Source organism: Dermacentor andersoni, chromosome 1 (assembly GCF_023375885.2).
Source record: "Dermacentor andersoni chromosome 1, qqDerAnde1_hic_scaffold, whole genome shotgun sequence".
NCBI classification, from domain to species: domain Eukaryota; kingdom Metazoa; phylum Arthropoda; class Arachnida; order Ixodida; family Ixodidae; genus Dermacentor; species Dermacentor andersoni.
In genome coordinates, this window is record NC_092814.1 from 200,061,170 (window position 1) to 200,082,507 (window position 21,338).

At 42.0% G+C, this 21,338-nt stretch overlaps 1 protein-coding gene across 1 annotated transcript; it reads left to right on the plus strand.

Annotated features, from left to right (window-relative positions):
* The first annotated feature begins 31 nt into the window (after positions 1–31).
* On the plus strand, positions 32–19,892 carry LOC126546886 (dnaJ homolog subfamily C member 12-like). Its single transcript, XM_050194607.3, has 5 exons — positions 32–258; positions 1,253–1,331; positions 3,688–3,818; positions 15,768–15,843; positions 19,691–19,892. The coding sequence occupies exons 1-5, from the start codon at positions 169–171 to the stop codon at positions 19,780–19,782; spliced, it is 468 nt and encodes a 155-aa protein (XP_050050564.1). The 5' UTR covers positions 32–168; the 3' UTR covers positions 19,783–19,892.
* The last annotated feature ends 1,446 nt before the right edge of the window (positions 19,893–21,338 follow it).

Here is a 21,338-nt window from a genome sequence, read left to right on the forward strand (position 1 = left end):
CCTAAGTACCTAGAGAAGCAGTGCAAGTAGTTTGGGCAACAACCGCGCAGCGAAGGCGAAACTAGCGAAACCCAGCGATTTGTATGTGGTGAAAAGTACACATTACTCAAGTTCTGTGCGTTTACCTGTCTCGGATCAGGGGAAAAAAAGTAAATCTATTTTGTGCGTATGGAATCCCTTTTAGAAAACGTTATGAAGGGCCGTTGCAAAGCGCAGCCCGACTACTACGAGATACTTGGGTGCGACGAAATCTCTTCGGTACGTTGTCTCGCGGCATTTCTCTAAACAGTTGCGCTGTTGTGCCATCATTCTGTGGCGACTAAGTACCTTTAGCGACCTTAGAGTTCACATTACTGCTACGTAGTACTGGTAAGTACATCTGTAAAGGCTGTCAACTGCTTTCAATCGATAAGCCGCGCAAGGTCGTCGAGAGATCAACAAGTGGCTGATAGGAACTTCTTTAGCCTCTTTCCTTTCGCTTTATCTAGCTCATATGTCTGCTCGAACTGATGCTTGCGTTTGAAGGCGGTGGTAGCATGCGCGCCAACTCAAATTAATAATTTTTGTTTTTATTGTGTGGATTGACTGTAACGAACATGGCAAAAAAAGAAAAAAATCCAAATGTGAACGTGCACAGTCGACGTTTGAACACAGACAGTTCATGAACAGAAAAGCGATGCGTGAAATGTGCCAGCATATATTTGAAAAATCGGTACGCATATCGGCCAGGGTATGTTACCTTAGAACAACGAAAAGGTGTGAAAGGGACGTTGGGGACGTGTTTACGATTCTCTGGCCTGCGTGCACAAATAAAGCTACATCTAGCTACTAATTAACGTCCGGATGCAATTGACTGTCATATGTATACGTTCATTTTGCTGCATTAATTGTGAATGTAGTAATTTGTTCTAGCGAACTGGAATTGCATACTTAAGATGGGCTAGACCATAAAAAAAAAAAAAGAATTATGCATACGGAATAACTTATGAGGTACACCCCCGTTTGCTTTTGTAATCTTGTAAAAACAGTCAAACATTTAAATTTGCTGGTGGTAAATTAAGGGTAAAGCTTTTCCCATATCTACACTTGTCACGCTTCGTAAATTTAGTCATCCACAACAGCCGTAAAAGAAACTATTTGTAAGATGACAAGTAAAACAATATAATAGCTTTGCATGAATGTAGAGGGTATGCAAAATTGTTTACATTGATCAGGAATTGGCCTAATTCAGAGTATTTTCGCCTCATTGCAGGATGAACAACTCCTCTGTGAGTACAAGGTAAAAGCGCTTAAATTCCACCCAGACAAGAACCCAGGCGACCCTGAAGCAGGTACACATTTATTATCTGGAGGCAAATGATATGCCTGCAGAATACATTAGTAAAATTTTGTATAGTGCCACGGAAATACAGTGTGCACCATAGTTTGCTTTCATTACAGTTCCATTTCGTTTGCTGTCACTTGATAAGAGCATGTGTGCTGCTGGCTCTGTGACTGAATCTCCAAGCAAGTCTTGAAATCAAACACTGCAACCTGTGATACAGTACATTTTGAAAGTGACTTGGCTAGTTAGAATTTGGCCCATTGGTATTGTGTTACAGCACATTGTGAGAGGGATGCGACAGTAATAAAGTACAAAATGGCAAAGAAGGGCCGGTGGTTGCTTGTTGGAAGCAGCGACTGCATTTTGAAATTTCAGGTGGCTAGAAAATACAATTCTTATGCAGTTTTTGCTGTCTAGTTTGGGCAAGCAGAGTAAGTTCGTGCATCATGTCACATGAAGCATTGTTTTTATGATTATATGTAATCTAACAGATAGTGAAAAACCTTAACGAAGTTGTATTTGTGCTCAAGAGCATCATGAAATTGAAAATCTTGTCAAGTTGAGGTTTCGATATACAAATTTGAAGTTTTTATATCTGACCTATCAGCTACTACGTTTTCCAGGAGTACTGTTAAATAATATTTCAGTGCAAGTTTAGATGATAATTACACAACTGAAATATAGACAGCCACAAAAACTATCAAAGCAGCACTGCTGCTGCTGCCATATACGAGCATGAGGCCTTCACTATGGTATGGTTAGGTACAATTAATGTTCAAAACAACAATTTAAGGTGATGTAAACCATGATAATACCAGACTGACGCATTTTTGCATGTGAAAATTTGCCATGCAGCAGCAAGCCAGCACACTGAGTCCCACTGAGCACTCAGAGCAGTTGATCTTGTGACTGCTGTGCTAATAAACCCCCTCCCCCCTCTGCCTTTTTTTACACACATACAAACGCATAAAAAGAGAAAAATGCAAACTAGTAGTATTCTGCAGATATGTGGTGAAGTTGGCAAGTTGGCACCATGCCAATGCCTAGGCACATAAATTGCATGAACACTATGGTTAAACTTAATTACAGTTCATTGGCGATGAAAGTTGATCAGATAGGCGTGCTGGGCAAAGCTTGGCTCCACATCACTGTTCTCAAAGAAGCTCACATTATATTTTGCTTGTTATCAATTAATCATCATCATCACCACCATCATCATGAGCCTATTTTATGCCCACTGCAGGACGAAGGTCTCTTCCTGCGATCTTCAATTACCCCTGTCCTACGCCAACCGATTCCAACTAGCGTGTGTGAATTTCTTAATTTCATCACCCTACCTGGGCTTCTCCTGTCCTCGACTGTGCTTCCCTTCTCTTGGCACCCATTCTGTAACCCTAATGGTCCACCGGTTATCTAACCTGCGTATTACATGACCTGCCCAGCTCCATTTTTTTCCTAATGTCAATTAGAATATCAGCTATACCCATTTGCTCTCTGATCCAAGCCGCTTTCTTTCTGTCTCAACGTTATGCCTAGCATTCTTCGTTCCATCACTCTTTGCGCAGTCCTTGTTTTTGAGCTTATGAGAATGAATGTAATGTGCCAGCTGCAAGTACTGAGAAGGTGCCAGACTAGCAGATGCTACGGTTAAGTGTTTTACTCGCTTCTTCCAAATGGGCCCTTCATGCACATACTGCCAAATTTTTATTTATTTGTTTATTTATTTAACCATACTGCAGGCCAATTCTTTGGCCCTAGCAGGAGGGGCATTTTCGGAATGACAAACAATAAACAGCAATAAATTCGAAAACAAGCAAAAGGAGCAAAGTAACAACACTAATACAATGGAGAAGCAATTTCCTACAAAAAAAAAAAAAGAAGAAAAATTGCAGTGCGCAAAGGTTTTGTGAAACTGAAACAAGCAAATCATTTCTGCAGAAGCCCACAACGTGGAGAAACTAGTTCATGAAAGGGAAAAATTATTGTCCACCTGACTGTAGCATGAAGCTAAAAAAAAAAAAAAAAAATACAGGTTTTTTAGAAAGTTTTGCAGTTGCAAAAAAAAACTAGAAAAAATCCCAGACCCATGACAAATTTTTCTTCAACTGCGAACCTTTCTGAGTAACCCATGTGAGCTTCCTTTATAACTTCTTGGATGACAATTTTTCCCTTTCTTAAATGAAACTGTAATACAGAATTGCTTTGCTATACCTTTCTGTGAAAAGATGTGCAGTCTTGCATGAAAGCCTGCTAATAGAATTTTTTAAAAACTTTTATAAATGAATTCTTAAACAAAATTAAGGTTCAACTGTATTTGTAACTGGTGGTTCAGTGAAAGTGCACCTCTGTCTCTTTGCAACCAGCCCAGCAATTCCAGAACATTCAAGAAGCACGTGATGTCCTGTTAGACCCTGAAAAACGAAAAAAATATGACAAGTGGAGAAAGTCGGGCCTCAGCATGCCATTTCAGCAGTATGTCAACCTTAATGTTACGGTATGTTTTTATCTGTTGTCTGTATTGTTGTAACTACCTGATTGGTCTAATTGGTTTATCTCTATAACTGGAATGTTGAATTGGATATGTTGTGTTTACTTTCTGCTTCCACTTGCCACATAGTATGGAAAAAATTGTGTGTTTAACAAACTTTGTAGGAAATGTTCCAACAAAAGTGACTGTGCAGCTCTTGACAGTTTTCTCTAAAATTGAATTATCAATTGAGTGTCTTTTAAACATATACACATTTCAAATTGTAACCTCTACATTTTATGGCAAGAAATAATTTTTGTTGATAAGATCAAGGAACCAAGCAGTTCAGTCATTAGCAAGATTAGTCATGGTCTGCTCTTTTGTGCTTTTTGCTGTGCAAACACTGCAAAATAATCAGCACTGTTCACATGTTCCTTTTGCAACCTTGCTGCATTGCACATTTATAAAAAAATGTACAACATTGAGAAAACATTAACCAACTACAATTTTTACATGAAGAGGGCTTTCATTTAAATACCTACATATGCTGCAGGGCAAGCTGTTTGAATGTTTGGGGTGTTTCTACGAAGACTTTAAGTAATATTTAAGACTAGCCATTCTGAAATAAATGGGCATTTCTGTCAAAGGTGGCGACCATGGATTGATGAGTGATACATAGTAGTTAGCTGCAAATTAAAAAAAAAAATCCATGAATTGAGTTTGAAATCTTTAGTTTCAGTAGGGCGCATTGTAATTGGGAAATTGAAGCAAGCTGTCCATACAAGCGATGTCAACTTTTGTATCTGGAAAATTGCACTTACCCGTGGAACTGTGTTACGACAAATTTTGGCTGTCAGAGCATGTGAAACTGAAACTGGGATGCTGCAGCAAGTGCAAAGCCATCCTCTTGAGGTGATGTTCTGCTTATGTCACCCAGCAGCGGGCAGCCAGTGCGCTGCGGCTCCGTGCTCCAAGCTGTTGCAGCCCACCGGCTGCCCACTGCTGGGTGATGCAAGCTGAATGTTGCCTCGAGGAGTGCGGCTTTGAGCTTGCTGCAGCCTCCCAGTTTTGTTTTTGCGCACTGTGATAGCTGAAACCGGCCGTTCCACAATTCCGTGGGTAATCACATTTTTCTAGATCCAAAAGTTGATGCAGCTTGTGCGGAGAGCTCACTACAATTTCCCAGTTACAATAAGCCTACTGAAATTAAAAGAGTCAAAGTCAATTAACGATTTTTGTTAATTAGCAACTAATTACAATGCATAACCATCACTCCATGGTGGCCACCACTGATAGCATGTCGCCGAAGAAACCATCCTTTCATTTCAAAATGGGTATTTTTATATAGTACTTAAGGTATTCCTAGAAACACCCGGTACATACAGGGTGTTTTGTTTTATCGTTAACAAAATTAACAATTAACGTTAACAAACAGTGCATCTTTACAGCAAGTTTGACAGTGCTTATCTCAAAGCTGGTGCTAGTTCCAAATTTGTTCCAAATAAATGTGCCTTGCGAAATTACTGGGTTCAATTTGTGTCTTGCAATATGTGCACTTATACAATTCGTGAAATTTTTTTAATTATTCAGTTATTTGTACTGATTTCCAGTGTGATTAACTTATACCTCTTCTAGTATACCAGCTCAGTAAAGATTTGTGCTAAGTGCCATAGGCAATCTCTAAAAATTGTTTAATGTTGAACCAAAATACAGTAAAACCTCGTTAAACTGTACTCACTTAAACAGTCATCATCATCATCATCAGCCTGGTTACGCCTACTACAGGGCAAAGGCCTCTCCCATACTTCTCCAACTACCCCGGTCACGTACTAATTGTGGCCATGTTGTCCCTGCAAACTTAATCTCATCCGCCCACCGAACTTTTTGCCGCCTTCTGCTACGCTTCCCTTCCCTTGGAATCCATTCTGTAACTCTTAATGACCATCGGTTATCTTCCCTCCTCATTACGTGTCCTGCCCATGCCCATTTCTTTTTCTTGATTTCAACTAAGATATCATTAACTCGCGTCTGTTCCCTCACCCAATCTGCTTTTTTCTTATCCATTAACGTTACACCTATTATTCTTCTTTCCATAGCTCGTTGCGTCGTCCTCAATTTAAGTAGAACCCTTTTCGTAAGCCTCCAGGTTTCTGCCCCGTACGTGAGTACTGGTAAGACACAACTGTTATAAACTTTTCTCTTGAGCGATAATGGCAACCTGCTGTTCATGATCTGAAAATGCCTGCCAAACGCACCCCAGCCCATTCTTATTCTTCTGATTATTTCAGTCTTATGATCCGGATCCGCAGTCACTACCTGTCCTAAGTAGATGTATTCCCTCACCACTTCCAGTGCCTCACTACCTATCGTAAACTGCTGTTCTCTTCCGAGACTGTTAAACATTACTTTAGTTTTCTGCAGATTAATTTTTAGACCTACCCTTCGGCTTTGCCTCTCCAGGTCAGTGAGCATGCATTGCAGTTGGTCCCCTGAGTTACTAAGCAAGGCAATATCATCAGCGAATCGTAAGTTACTAAGGTATTCTCCATTAACTCTTATCCCCAATTCACCCCAATCCAGGTCTCTGAATACCTCCTGTAAACACGCTGTGAATAGCATTGGAGAGATCGTATCTCCCTGCCTGACGCCTTTCTTTATTGGGATTTTGTTGCTTTCTTTATGGAGGACTACGGTGGCTGTGGAGCCGCTATAGATATCTTTCAGTATTTTTACATACGGCTCGTCTACACCCTGATTTCGCAATGCCTCCATGACTGCTGAGGTTTCGACTGAATCAAACGCTTTCTCGTAATCAATGAAAGCTATATATAAAGGTTGGTTATATTCCGCACATTTTTCTATCACCTGATTGATAGTGTGAATATGGTCTATTGTTGAGTAGCCTTTACGGAATCCTGCCTGGTCCTTTGGTTGACGGAAGTCTAAGGTGTTCCTGATTCTATTTGCAATTACCTTAGTAAATACTTTGTAGGCAACGGACAGTAAGCTGATCGGTCTATAATTTTTCAAGTCTTTGGAGTCCCCTTTCTTATGGATTAGGATTATGTTAGCGTTTTTCCAAGATTCCGGTACGCTCGAAGTCATGAGGCATTGCGTATACAGGGTGGCCAGTTTCTCTAGAACAATCTGCCCACCATCCTTCAACAAATCTGCTGTTACCTGATCCTCCCCAGCTGCTTTCCTCATTCGCATAGCTCCCAAGGCTTTCTTTACTTCTTCTGGCATTACCTGTGGGATGTCGAATTCCTCTAGACCATCCTGTCTTCCATTATCATCGTGGGTGCCATTGGTACTGTATAAATCTCTATAGAACTCCTCAGCCACTTGAACTATCTCATCCATATTAGTAATGATATTGCCGGCTTTGTCTCTTAACGCATACATCTGATTCTTGCCAATGCCTAGTTTCTTCTTCACTGCTTTTAGGCTTCCTCCGTCCCTGAGAGCATTATCAAACTACTTAAACAGTAGTTTCGTTTTAAAAGTAGTCAAGTCAAATCCCCGACTCAGTGGCCATGGAACATAATGTGTTTTTTGTATCCGCATAAACTGTACCAGCTTTTTGCGTACGTGTTGGTTACCACGTAGTGTTTCCACTTTTCGTCGCACAAGCACGGCGGTGCGTCGTCTCCATCGGGCGGCCCGGCAGAACAAGCCTCAGAGATCGGAACAACGGCCTGCAAGTGCCCTGTGCGTTTGTGCGTGAAGCCACATCAACATCAACATCATTTCGGCGCCGTGCCAGAGAGCATTGTCCCAGGGATGAATCTCCGCATGGCTGCCATTGGCTGTTTTCGAGCAGATGCTCTTTCGACGCTAGTGCCAAGGTTCCCTTCAGTTACGGCCCTAACAGGAGGGCGATGCTCTAGCAAAATGGCGGCACACACGATTGTTTACGTTGTCATGGCAACAGGAACAGCAACGGCGAGGCGCCTCCTACCCCTAGCGTTTTTTTTTTCTTTTTGTTTTTATTATGCCGACCCGCTCCGCTCCCATTCCCCCATGCCGCGCGCGCCACTTACTTTTCTTTTGTTTTTGCCTGTATGCAGCGCGTTCTGTATTTAATTTTTTTTATTGCGCGCACGCTACCACGCAACACGAGCCAGCTCGCAAGCAATGCCAATGCGCGCGCTACGCCGTGCATTGGCATTACTTATACCAGCATGTGCCGGGGCATAAAAAAATTCCACTTCCAACACAACACATCTTTGGTCTCGCGTTATTGACTTCGTTTCCGAAAACAAAAATTTTTCTTTTAACGTGATGTGATGCACGTTCAAAAAATGAACAAAAGTGCAAGGGAAACGGGTTTCCGCTCCGCCCTTCTCATAGGTGGCGCCAATTACATCTGCCACCGAAGCCGGGGAGCTTCCCAGGCCGGGAATTGTGGCATCGTGCAAGCGGGGACTCGCGTCATGCTGAAGCTCGGATAAAAAAGACGCCGGGTGCTCAGCATAGAAGAAAAATTAGACATCATTCGTGCTATCAAACGTGACACAATGAAGTCGGTGCTGGCACGCGACAGGGACCTGCTGTTGACTACGGTGTGTGGCATTTGGAACGCGACGAAGTTGCTCGGCAGCGCTGCTGCGACCGCGAAGAGATGTCGGCTACGAGGTTAAACTTTTCACCATCGTTGCCGAAGTGTCGACTAGGGACAGTGATGAGGACGACATGGAAAGCGACAGCACGGGCGATTCAGGCCCGACAGTGGCAGAGGCTGCATGTTACGTCAGCCTCGTGAATGCAATCGTCGCGACGAGAAAAGCACCCTGCAAGGAAAAAGGTGCCCCATAACTTCTGCAGGGCTACCGCATGCATGCACGGAGAATACATAATGCCAACGAGGAATCTGCCATGCGAGTGTTTGCCGAGAAGAGGGGACTGGCTGAAAAGCTGGCACGCATCTTCAGTAAGTTTGAGGCCGCTGTCATCGCTGATAGGCCGCGGCGGCATCAAACGAAAGTAACACTTTTGTCGTGCGAAGTGAATAAATACTGCATGTTCTTTTCCCCTTTCATTGCACTCTCTGAGTTCTGTGTTCCGTTTTTAACTGGTAAGTGGGTGCGATCTTGTGCTATTTCGGTTAAACAGTACTACCGCTGAGTACGTACTTTTTCCGAGCTCCGGCCAACTACAGTTTAACGAGGTTTCACTATACTGTATATATATATATATATATATATATATATATATATATATATATATATATATATATATATATACACACACACACACACACACATGCACACAGGTTGTCCCACATAACTTGAGACAGTTTTAAAAATGAAAGGCACTCCGGATGCGAGTCGAACTGAATGCATAATGTTGGCACTGGCCTAGAGTTGCTCAGGCTATTTTTTTATTTTCCCCTTAACTAACGGATTAGTTATGTTTAATTAATCAGCTGTTTAAGTATTGGCTGCAGACGCGAAGTGTGATATGCAAAGTTGTAGAGCACCTTGAGAAACCTCTCAATAAATTGTTTCCAACACGATATACATGTATCTCACGTGTTTCTTGTTTCTGCGTTCCAAAGAAAGCCCGCAAAATATAAAAAAATACCATGTGACGGGGCGCTTGCGCACTGTTACTGTGCTGCTCTCAAGCGTGCGATGCATGAACAAGGTCGGCTGCAGCGAGACTGGCCCGTGACAGGGTGTTTTGATTGGCGTAGGTATCGGGGCATGTGGCTCTTATCGCATGACGGTGCAAATTCATGCTGCTGGCTGAGTATTGCCGAAGCAATGAAGCATCTAAGGCCACGAAAAAGAAAAGACGAAAGTTGCATTTTAATTCTGCTTGAAAGAAGGAAAGGGCGAAGCGCGTGGGAACGATGGAAGGCGATGATGGCTGCTACAATTTTGCCTTTTTACACAAATGACCTTTAAGTAGTTCTTGAATTGAACGATGGTGCTACAACTTTAAACCTTAGGGCTCGAATAACAGCGCATAAATCACATGGGAACAAAACTAATGGTAAAAAAAAAACCTTGGCTATATTCAAAGATTACGCATGTCCTCTTCAGGCGATGACTCTTTTCGCACTGGTCCCATCTGCTCTACTTCTCACACTTACTGTCTGCCAGATGTTCTTTTTTGATCTCACATCCCGCATGTGCGCATCGCTTCATGGTTGCAGTATCGGGTGGCCGCATCTGGCTTCAGACTTGCGCACCGTGACCGACGCGTCAGTCCCTGAGAGTGTGTGCCCGCAGGCTGTTCCAGTTTACCGGATGTAGATCATACCTTATGCACCTCCTTTGAACCAATCCCAGCGAACTGCAATATATCCAGTGCTCCTCAGGCGCTCGTATCCCTGCATGTTCTCCACAGCAACACTATTTGGCTATGACCAACGTTGAGCAGCAGATATGGCTTACTCCAATGAGAAAAGAGCGGATATGGTTTCGGCTCTAGGTGCGTCAAGTGGACATAGAAGGCGCGCAGTTGAGCTATTTCAACGCTGGCATCCAGGTACGCGTCCGAGCTCAACGACGATTGTTCGTGCATATGAAACGCTTAGACAGACTGGGACGTTTACGAAGAAACAGTATAAATTTTCAATCCTGGGCAAGGATGTGGAGACAGATATTCTGTCAAAATTTTCTTCAGGCTCACATGCAAGCGTTCGTATAGTGGGTGCTGAAGCTGGAGTGTCAAAGTCTTCAGCAAGAGTACTTAAAGTGACTCTTAAACGATTTTGACGATTTTGTACAAACGTACTGAGTCGTTAGAGTAGGACCTTCTCATGATTAATTGACGCATCTAGGTGATCCGCGTAAAGCGTGTAATTTATTATAAGGTATTAAAAATTTATGTCGCTGCCGATTGCAGCACACTGCTCAGCTGAATTTTCAGTCGCTCCTACACATTTGACGTAAGTTGCCCTAATGATGTCAGTAGGGCGAGCTATCCGATTGGCTACCCAGGGTGCGTCATCAATAATTTTTCCAACATTATTGTGATCAAATATTGTTCGTAATAGTTCGAATGGTAGTTAATTTGTTTTTATAAAAAGAAAGTAACATGAAGAGAATGCACCATAACAATGTTTCAGTACACTTAAGCACTTCCGGCACACAGCAAGTGTTGTCTGCTTGTGTTATAACGTGCTCCGTCTTGACGAGAGCTCCGTGGTCAGTGTCGGTCTGTCTTTTTTTTTCGTGAGCACCATGAATCGCTTCTGTTGCGCTGTGGGCTGCAAATGTAGCGACTGGCAATATGTCAAGCTGCGACATCGTGTGCTTCGGCAAAGCAGCAGACGAGCGGAGTGGCTGCAGCGCATCTGACTATCGGTATCCGATCGGCGCCAGGATTTGCATGTTTGCGGCTGCTACTTTACACCGGAGGATTACTACCACAATAGCGTTTCGCGAGTCCGGTATTCGGGTAAACGCAAGCGAGGGGACAGGGCCCGGCCGCTTCACTGTGCCATTTCACGGGATGAGCAGAAGCGCAAATGTGAATGATATGCACGATGCAGTCACCTGGTGGCACAGAGCTCAACCAAACACAGTAGCAGTAATGAAGTGTATTCTTCGCTGCTGGTGTAAATTTTTCGCAGGAGCCTAATCATTAACATGCTGTTTTTGTAAATGTTTAAAATGTTTTACACTTAGTTAGAACAATATTAGTTCTTTGTTTGGCTGGTTAAGCTCTGCGCCAAGAGGTGGTTGAACTGTGCAGATCGATCATGCCGCTGATGTACATCTATGCTAATAAAGTTGCTTCATCGGCTTGAGTTTATGCCTCCACCCATTCATCAAAATGCCCAGCTCGCCTGTGGTTACCGCAATACCAGACACATTCGGCGCTGCGACAGAATGCTCGCAACGCACGCTGCTTTGATAGCTCTCGCTTGGAGTCGACTGCCAAGCAGCTCGCGGAAAAGTTGGAGAGGCTTTGCGCACTTGCTCCTAGACAACCGGAAGTAGACGACGCAACGTGCCGTCATGACACAGTGCCAGTGAAGGCAGAGCTTAGCCCCGATCACTCGGCAAACGAGTTGAGGAGAAAATGCATGGCTATGGATGAGGGTAACTTGTAATTGTCTGTAGCTCTCTCAATATGAGACACTTCATACAAATTGTGGTGCAAATGACTAACTTTAGCTGTACCCTACATGTCTACAAAATTTGTCTGAACCGTTTCAGGGGCCCTTTAAGAATAGGCAACTTCATCCGTACCACGTGCAGTTGCACCAGATGTTGGAGCCCCGCGATTTCCAGAAACGAAAGGACTTAGCAGACTGGATTATAATCAAGAAGAAAGAGGACCCAGGCTTTGTCAACAAAATACTGTGGACCGATGAAGCTACCTTCTCACGTAATGCCCAAGTGAACATCCACAATTCTCACTATTGGAGTGACGAAAAGCCTCACTGGGTTTTGAAGATGCATCACCAATATCAGTGGTTGGTTAATGTGTGGAGTGAAATTTACGGTGGCACTATCATTGGCCCAGTGTTTTTTGATAACACGCTTACAGGTGCAAGATACATCGACATCCTTGATGGAGCGCTTGAGGATTTTCTTTGCAAAGTTCCATTGGCTAGGATCATGGATATTTGGTACCAGCATGACGGTGCTCCCGTGCTCGGCAGCAGCAAAGCTTTTCTTTCTGTGGGGCTACGTCAAGGATCAAGTATACCAGACACCAACCACAGTATCAGAGAACCTAGAAGAACTAACTAAAACAAGTCTGCAACTCCATCCCTGATACCATGATCAAGAACGCCTCGGAAAATGTGCCTATGAGATGCCAAATGTGCATTGCAGCAGATGGTGACCTCTTTGAACACGCATTATAATCAAAGGGCGCTTTTTGGATTGAAGGTCACTGGAAAATGATTCTGGCCCAAACGCCGCCTCCCCACTCAACCCCTTTATACTCCGTCATCAGACTGCCAGCTCTTGCCTATTTCAAGCATAAAAAAAATAAAGCTATGTTCTTGTTCTCTTTCGTCGCCTTAGACACTTTATCGCTTCGGCACCGCTCGGCCAGCAGCACGCATTTGCGCCATCATGCGATAAAAGCCGCATGCCCAGATACCTACACCAGTCATAACGCCCTGTCGCGGGCCAGTCTCGCTGCAGCTGACCTTGTTCATGCATCGCACGCTTGAGAGCAGTACAGTAACAGTGCGCAAGCGGCCCGTCACGTGGTATTTTTTAATATTTCGCGGGCTTTCTTTGGAACGTGGAAAAAAGAACCACGTGAGATGTATTGTGTTGGAAACAATTGATTGAGAGGTTTTTCAAGGTGCTCTACAACATTGCGTATCACACTTCGAGTCTGCAGCCAATACTTAAACAGTTGATTAATTAAGCATAACTAATCTGTTAGTTAAGAGGAAAATAAAAAGTAGCCCGAGTAACTTTAGGCCAGTGCCAACATTATGCATTCAGTTCAACTTGCGTCTGGAGTGCCTTCCAATTTCAAAACTTTGGCTCAAGTTATGTGGGACAACCTGTATATTAAAACCATTAGTTATGCTGCTCAACTGACAATTACTTGCACATATATTTTGTTCATTCATCCCATGTTTTTGTTAATTGAGAAATTAAATTGCTGCACTGTAAATTGCCTTCAATAGCTGCAAAGCTCTAAATCTGTAAGGCTAATTAAAAAAAAGTAATGAAAAGTGATGAATGGATTGCCTCTTCTCACGTTATTCATGAAAGAATTTTACTTACCTTTTGGTGGGCAGGTTGTATCATGTCAGGTTAAGAGAAAGAGGTGAGAAGGTGCACCAGCCTGTGCTAAATATATGTGGGAAGATTTTCATACCACTTTGCAGATTGCTGTTCCAAGACTAATTCATTACAGTAGGTGTACCAGCCTTTGTAAAACCAAGGTTTTGTTGATCTGCTCTTGGTGTTACATGTGGCTCATAGTAATCATTGTATGCATTCATCATTGAATTTAAAGTGCTCCTCGAGTGTTTTTTTTTTTTTTGAGATGGTGCTGATTATGATTCAGATCAGTTTTTAATGTTGTGTGATGACAGACGTAAAAGGAGTTGTGTGCTCTGTAGTTATTCAGCTGAAAATTTTCAGCATACACATTAGTTAACAGTTCCTCTGATTCGAAATTTTGGCACATAACCTTACCCATTTCACCAGTCATCTGCCGTGGTTGTGTAGTGACCATGGCATTGTGCTGCTAAGCCTGAGGGCGCTGGATCAAATCCTGGCCACCACTGCCACATTTCGATGGGGACGAAACGCAAAAACATCCATGTACCACGCATTGGGTGCACATTAAAGAACCTCGGGTGGTCGAAATTAATCTGGAGTCCCCCACTATGGCATGCCTCATAGTCATGTCATGGTTTTGGCATGTAAAACCCTTAATTTAATTTTTAATTTTGCCACTCTACCAGTGTGAAATATTGCAGCCAATACCAAGCACTCACAGCATGCATGAAGAGAAAACATGCATATACTGTAGCCTGTTTTCATGAAAATTGGTAGCACTTTTACCATGGTTACAGCACAGTTTCCTACAAAAATCACTGGAAGGAACTCTGGTGCTATAGAGTCCTACAATGCCTACAGGAGCTGCAAGTATGGTGGATCAGCCAACATAGGAATGATGGCCAGTACTTGAATTTCCCCCAGCTTCTGGCTTCAAACGGCTTTGTGGCTTTGCAATAAATTGATTCTTTTGAACAACATATTGCATTATAAATGCAACTATTCTCACATATCATTCATGTGCACAGAGACTAATTGCCTTGCTGCATTTATAAAACTATGAGTACTTGAAAATTTAGAAAAATAATGCGTAATAAATCATGTCACAAGAATGATTGAAACTACAAGCATGAAGTATTAGACAAATCCATCAACTAACCATAACTCCCGTGGTAGCTGAATGATTGCAGTGCCTGAGTTCCCTCTAGTGATTTTTGTAGGAAACTGTGGATTGTAAACAAGCAAGTGTAGCGAGCCCAGAGGTTAGTTAAAACAGGAACAAAAGTGGTCCTTTTTAGCAGTTCAAATGAACCTAGACTAAACGCTGACAAAATGAGGCTGGCGTCCATGCTCCAAGTCGCTGCAGAAACGCCACTGGATTCTCTGACATGTCCATCTCTTTCAAGTGCTGACCTCCAACTATGGTCTGTTATGGTGCACATGCACTGCATGCTCTCCCTTAGTCAATAAGCCCCCCAATTCGGTAGGCTTACCGTCAGAATGTCTCCACCAATGTGTGCAGGAAGGGCTACAGAATAATGGCAAGCTGGGAGAGTTGGTGCTGGTTCATTTTTGAAAAGGCACCTAGAATGAAAGACAAAGTAAAGATGGAAGACAGGGCACTTGTGCTGACTGCAACTGAGCATCTACTGCAACATGCAAGCGAGTATACAGCAGTAATATCAGAAAAAACTGTGTGCAAGTGTCACCTGGATGTCACTCCTTGCTCCCTCCCTCTTTGGAAAATGGATAAAAATTGTAAAAACGTGACTTAATTTAGGTATATCTTCACATGACTAACAGCTTAAATTCACTCTGATGCATCACTACAGAGACATGGCTGACCTCCTCTACTGTGCGCATGCTATAAAGTTCTGTGGATTTTTTTGTGTGGTTCAGATTAACCTGGAACTTTTAAATCTATTTATGTTGCAACCTACAGAAGTCATCAGTGTACCATACAAGCTACTATATATTCAAGTTGGAGTGCATTGGTCACTTTTATGATTAAATGTTTTGTAGCATAGTCACTTGCCCACACGTGCTGGCACAAGTGTGTGTAAATATCGCTATTAAAGAAAAAGTCAAATCTATAGGTGTAGATATTTGTTAGAACAAATTGTATAAAAGAAAAGATGCAGTTGAGCATACTTATTGAACTTTTGTGCTTCATTGATTGCATGAATGCTACAATGCTTAATGTGATACTTTTACACCCTTTAAAATTACTGTTTTACTTGAATATTTTTGTCAGTCTCTACACTGGGTTACCAAAAAGACTAAGGAACCAATGCTGATGGATTGCTGTCATCAGGCACCTATGCAAATGCGTAAGTAGCATTATTTGATATATTGTGTTGTGTGGCACTACTGATTTAAATTGCCAAACCGACTGCAGCCATGTTGTGCTCAGTCTGCCATGTGTGCAGACAAGTTCATCTTGGTGATATGCATTTCCCAGTACTGTAATGCTAGCTTTAACATTTTGCCATGTCACAGCAGTTGTGCAAAATGCACTGCAACAAACAATTTTTTGGAAATCTACTTTGTTTGGGAATAAAATCGGCTTGTTTTATTGCTTATGGGCAAGTTTTACAGGCATTTTTATACTTCCACATCTTGTTTCCTGTCAAATTTACCATTGTGGAGTCTTTTAAACACTTTTGTTACCATACAGTGCATAATGACTCGTGAGCATAGTTTTTTTATCTGCACATATGGTAAAACTAAATGAAACATCAAGAGATCTCAAATACTGTTTCATTAGTTGAGGTTTCATGTACTGGTGAAATATACAAAAAGGTGCAGAGACTAATTTAGTTATGAGTTCATGGGTACTGTCAGCTTAGCTGTAATATGAACATTCTCACTTTAAAGGGACACTGAAGAAAAAACTAAATCAATAATGAGTGATAAACTTGAGAACCTTATTTTTATAAATTTCACGGCAATAGGTAGAACAGTAAATGTATGTAAAACTTCCATTTGTTGAATTTCCTGCTGAAACTACAGTGCCAGTATGTCTGTGTGAAGTCTTAGATTTCAAGGTGCCATCTCATATTTGGGTGGTTGTGGCTTAGTAAACATTTTTGAAGATTGCCTAGTTTAGTCTTTGGCTCTTTTAGACCACTATGTAGTCCATCTGTACTGATCAGAAATTAACTATGGGCTCGATCAGACGCTGTCAGAATTCATGACATCATGTCTAGCTGTGTGGGAACTTCACCCATGTAATTGTTAGCATCATCCATATTTCATTTTTTTTCTTTTCTGGCTTATTCAGGCTCCTCTCATGATAAGAGTGGCTTATTTGGTATTGTAGAAGGCTAAGTTACTAATGCAGCTCGGATATTTGTCTTTTTAGTTTCCCTTTAACATCATCATCATGATAATTTATTTTGCTCTTAAAGGCCCTTTATAGGGCAATAAATAAAGGGGGGGGGGGGAGAACCAATGACAAAAAGGACACGTCATAAAATGACTGCAATGACCAGCAGAACAGCAGCCATTTTCCAGATATAGAATATGAAGTGAGTTCAACCGAAAAGAACATTTTCACCATTGAAATTGTGAGTTGTAACAAGTATTGGGAGAAACAGACAGAAACAGACATTGCATAATGGGGGGGGAGGAAGAAAGGGAAACAGAAAAATTTAAAAAACGAGAACAGTGATTAACAGTAATTAGCAGATTGACAGTCAATGACAAAATTAAGTACAAAGCAAGTACAATTAAGAACAAAATTAGAATTGTTATCTTCACTTGTCAGTGTACGTGTCAATAGCAGTATAGTAACAAAAGTTGAACACAAGACATACAAGATCTGAACAAAAGGTTTTGTCTTAAGGATCAAACAAAAAGTGCTGTTAAAGACTCCTTAAATTTTGCTGGATTACTCTCAAGAACAGCAGTTTCAAGCTGGTGAAAATATTTGTACAATCACTTCTATAGTTACTAGTTAACCATAATACGTACTACCATTGAATAGTAGTTAGGAAATGCCTCTTAACAGCCCATGATGATGGCATTCTAATGCTTCATTGAGAATTTCATAACATGCTGCTTTAAAGGGGTCGTGAACGACCCCTTGGGCTTCGTGAAAAGGCATAGCCTGCAGATAGCATACGCTGATATGAACACCTCAGCAAAGTATTGCAGTCATACGCAGTGCATGGAGCTAGCTAGCGGAATGCAAAGTCGCCTTTCTCTCAGATGCTTTCTTTTCAACAGAAGCCTGCTCCTCACTGTTTTCTGGACGCTTTGTTTCGTAGTGCAGCGGATTCCCATATGCGGTTGCTTTTGGCCAGCAACTGACATCAATCGAGAAGGGTGCTTGATCAGTCTGCTTTTTCCTACTGTTACTGTGTATATTTATTGACGAAGTTTAATAAACAGGCTGAAGTAAGCGAAAATCTGCTTTCGAATTTCAATAATAATTACGTACTTCCCGAAGAAGCTCACTGTCGTCTGCTCACGCTCGGCCGCGGCTGCCTGTGTAGCAATTAAGCTTTGGCTACCCTGCTTATCGGTGTCGTAGCCATCGGGTCTCGCTAATTTTGACTAGTTTTGAACTCTCAACTAGCCTTGAACCCCGCAAAACTTAAGGCCAGACCACACACACCACATGCATGATTGCTAGCGTGCGCTAACTCCTGGCTGCTCCTGGTTAGATGCCTTGGCAGACTTATTGATAGCACATGCAAGTTGGATGTGGCTATTATTCGACGGTCAAGCTGGTGAAGGACAAAGCTAGTCTGCACCACATAGCATGGTCCAGACGAGCATATGAGCACAAGCATGCACTCAAGCCCTGTCGTGCACAAAGCAAGTGCTTTGTGGACGACACTTGCAAATGTATTAACAAAATTTCTAACCATATAATGGAGCTGCTTATTTGACTGTTGCACATGAGAAAAATCTCCCAAGTACATAACTGTAGTTTAGTTCTGATTCTAAATAGCATCATATAAAACAGCTAGAGCAAAGGTAGCAACATACTTTTGCTTTAACGTTTATTGACAGTCTGTTTCAGTTAGCGGTCTCTGTCACGAGTGCCAGCACGTGAAGTGAAAGATGTGCATCTGCACACCCAAGGAAACATTTTATTGTGCCTTTGGCCACAAGATAGTGCTCTGTGCTTGTGTGTGGAAGATCTTTAACCCTATCTGTGTTTTGGATGAGCTGGGTTCGTTCATGCGTTTCTGGTAAAAGCTGCCAAGGATGAGCTATGCTCGTTGATGGTACTTTTCACTTTCTGCCAATGCCATGGCCGAGCTAGTTTCGTCTTAGTGCTGGTGGATGGTAGCACACAATTTGTGGGGCAGCGCAAGCAGGAGTGAGTTTATTTTGGCAGAGAAAGTAAAAGAAGCTGGCAACTGGCACTTTTAAAGATGGTTCCATAGGAAGCTCAAGCTTTGTTGGATTCTTTGTGAAAAAGAAAAGCTGACTTCAGCAATGAATTGAGCTATTTCAAAGATGAAGTGTACTGCTCTTTGAGTGAAGAAGACACAGCGATCCTTAATGCACTGAGCTCGTGTTCCAAGAGCAGTGCTTCTGGAAATTTTGACATCACAAGACAGCAGTGCAAATTCGACGTAAACAAAGCCCCTGCATGCCCGCTTCACTTCCAATTTTTGGCATTTCTAGTTTAGACGTTTCATGTGGAGGATACAGGTGACCCAGTGGAGTATTTACAAGTGTACTCTGTAGGCGAACATCAATTTCATGTTCTCTTTTTGTACCTACCACATGGTATATGGTATAGTGCTGTAAAGCTTCAGTATTGCAATAATGGGTGAGATTGTCATTAAGTAAACACTTAAGATGTCTGCAATGTTTTTCATAAGAAATTATGCCGTAATGGAGTGAATTGGCCACTTTTGTAATTAAATGTTTTGTAGCATAGTCACTTGCCAATTTGGACATTTTTTGTAAAAATTTGTGATAGTGCGGCATGGAATGGGTTATACTTGTTCATTAGTTTCTCTATTTTGATGTATGCTACAGGCCCTGAGTAGCAACTACTGGTACTGGGTTTGAGAAACATGGGGCCTAGGCAGTGCATTAACTGATAAAAAATAAGGGAAGTGTAGAGCAGGAAGAGAACATGTCAGAATAGTACTTTTTTTCCATCTTTTATTGATACTTGTGCAATATGTACTTCTTTGTGTACTGCAGGTGTGGATGATTCAAGTGATGCTTTGTCAAGTTGGAGGAGCAAGGAACCTGCTGATGAATTGCTGAGAAAATTCAGAAATTATGAGATCTGATTTATCCTGAAGATTGATTGCTGCTTTGATGCAGTAAAGGTCACATTATGTGCTGTGAATGTAAATATATGTCATATTAAAAAAGTGATCGTGTCAGAATTTAATGAAAATAGCTGCAAGTCTCAATTCACTTTGCTCGACACCACACCACCTACTGCAGCTTGAACACAGACACCTAATGCAGGTTGACAATGATGTTTGTTCTGAGTTCAGGTTGGCTAACATTTATTTCTCAGTGGTTGTATATGTACTATATTTTGCCTAGAGTTAGCTGATGAAACTCTCAATTGCTGTCTATATTCAAAAATAACTTTTATATCACCATAAACAGGGGTTTTAATTTTTGGAAAACTGCGAACTCAGTGGAGACTGGTCAAACCATTCCTGCATTTTTTACGAGCCCATTGTTCTCTCTTTGCTTCTGTCATGTTCCTCACTTTGTTCTCTCAACACTCCACATTCCAAGACCTTAAACTCTAGCCCTCCTGGAGTGGTACAGGACAATGTTCCCAATGAAGCTAGGCTCAGTTGTCTTCCCAGGAATCTCTTTCTAAACTCACTGGAGAATTCTTTGCTGTCTTCACGATCATGTATGAACCGTTAAATTGGCACTTGGAGCCACTGAGTACTTCCTTTCTTAAATTAAAAATTAAATTATGGGGCTTTACGTGCCAAAACCACTTTCTGATTATGAGGCACGCCGTAGTGGGGGACTCCAGAAATTTCGACCACCTGGGGTTCTTTAACGTGCACCTAAATCTAAGTACACGGGTGTTTTCGCATTTCGCCCCCATCGAAATGCGGCCGCCGTGGCCGGGATTCGATCTCGCGACCTCGTGCTCAGCAGCCTAACACCATAGCCACTGAGCAACCACGGCGGGTGACTTCCTTTCTTGATGATTAAATTAATGGGTTCAATATTGCAGGCAACCTGCAATAGCACCCATTTTCTGTAATTCCTCTTTTGTCATATAGTTATATATATATATACTTTGTTGTTCAGCTGTCTCCTGAAGAGAAATGAGACCATGATGATTCCTCACTAGTGACCTGCTGGGAGCCAAGGGTCTCTTCCATGTGCAGAGTATAAACTGCAACCCAAGCCATCTGTGTTGTAGGTCACTTTGGCTTGGGTTGCACCAGTGACCTACCAGAGAAATAAGAGTATACATCCAAACACATTTTTAGGTCGAGAATCCACCATTTTACGAGTGTGCTGACTCCTTGGTGGTATGGTGTCCAAAAAATTTTAATACATCTGATACCTCTTGTTCTGCCTATATTTTGCTGCGTAATGCATGTTTTTTATCAAAGACCAAAATTTGTTGTCTTTAACAGATCTCGTTCCATGAGGGGCAATCCCAATTGGCATCCTATCTTTTTGCTTTTAGTTTTTGCCATACTTATAGTACTATCCTCAGTCACTATAAGAAAAACCTATGTCTTTTGCACTCCTTTCCCCTTCTTTTTACTTCAGTGAAGCTGAGGTTGATTGCTTCAAGTGTTGCCTTATGTAGGAATGACAATTTCTTTTACATTGAGTGTGTATTTGGCTT

Coding starts and splice junctions, on each gene's coding strand:
- LOC126546886 (XM_050194607.3), top strand. CDS start 169: ATGGAATCCCTTTTAGAAAACGTTATGAAGGGCCGTTGCAAAGCGCAG. Junction 259..1,252: donor GGTGCGACGAAATCTCTTCG/GTACGTTGTCTC, acceptor GCCTCATTGCAG/GATGAACAACTCCTCTGTGA. Junction 1,332..3,687: donor CCCAGGCGACCCTGAAGCAG/GTACACATTTAT, acceptor CTTTGCAACCAG/CCCAGCAATTCCAGAACATT.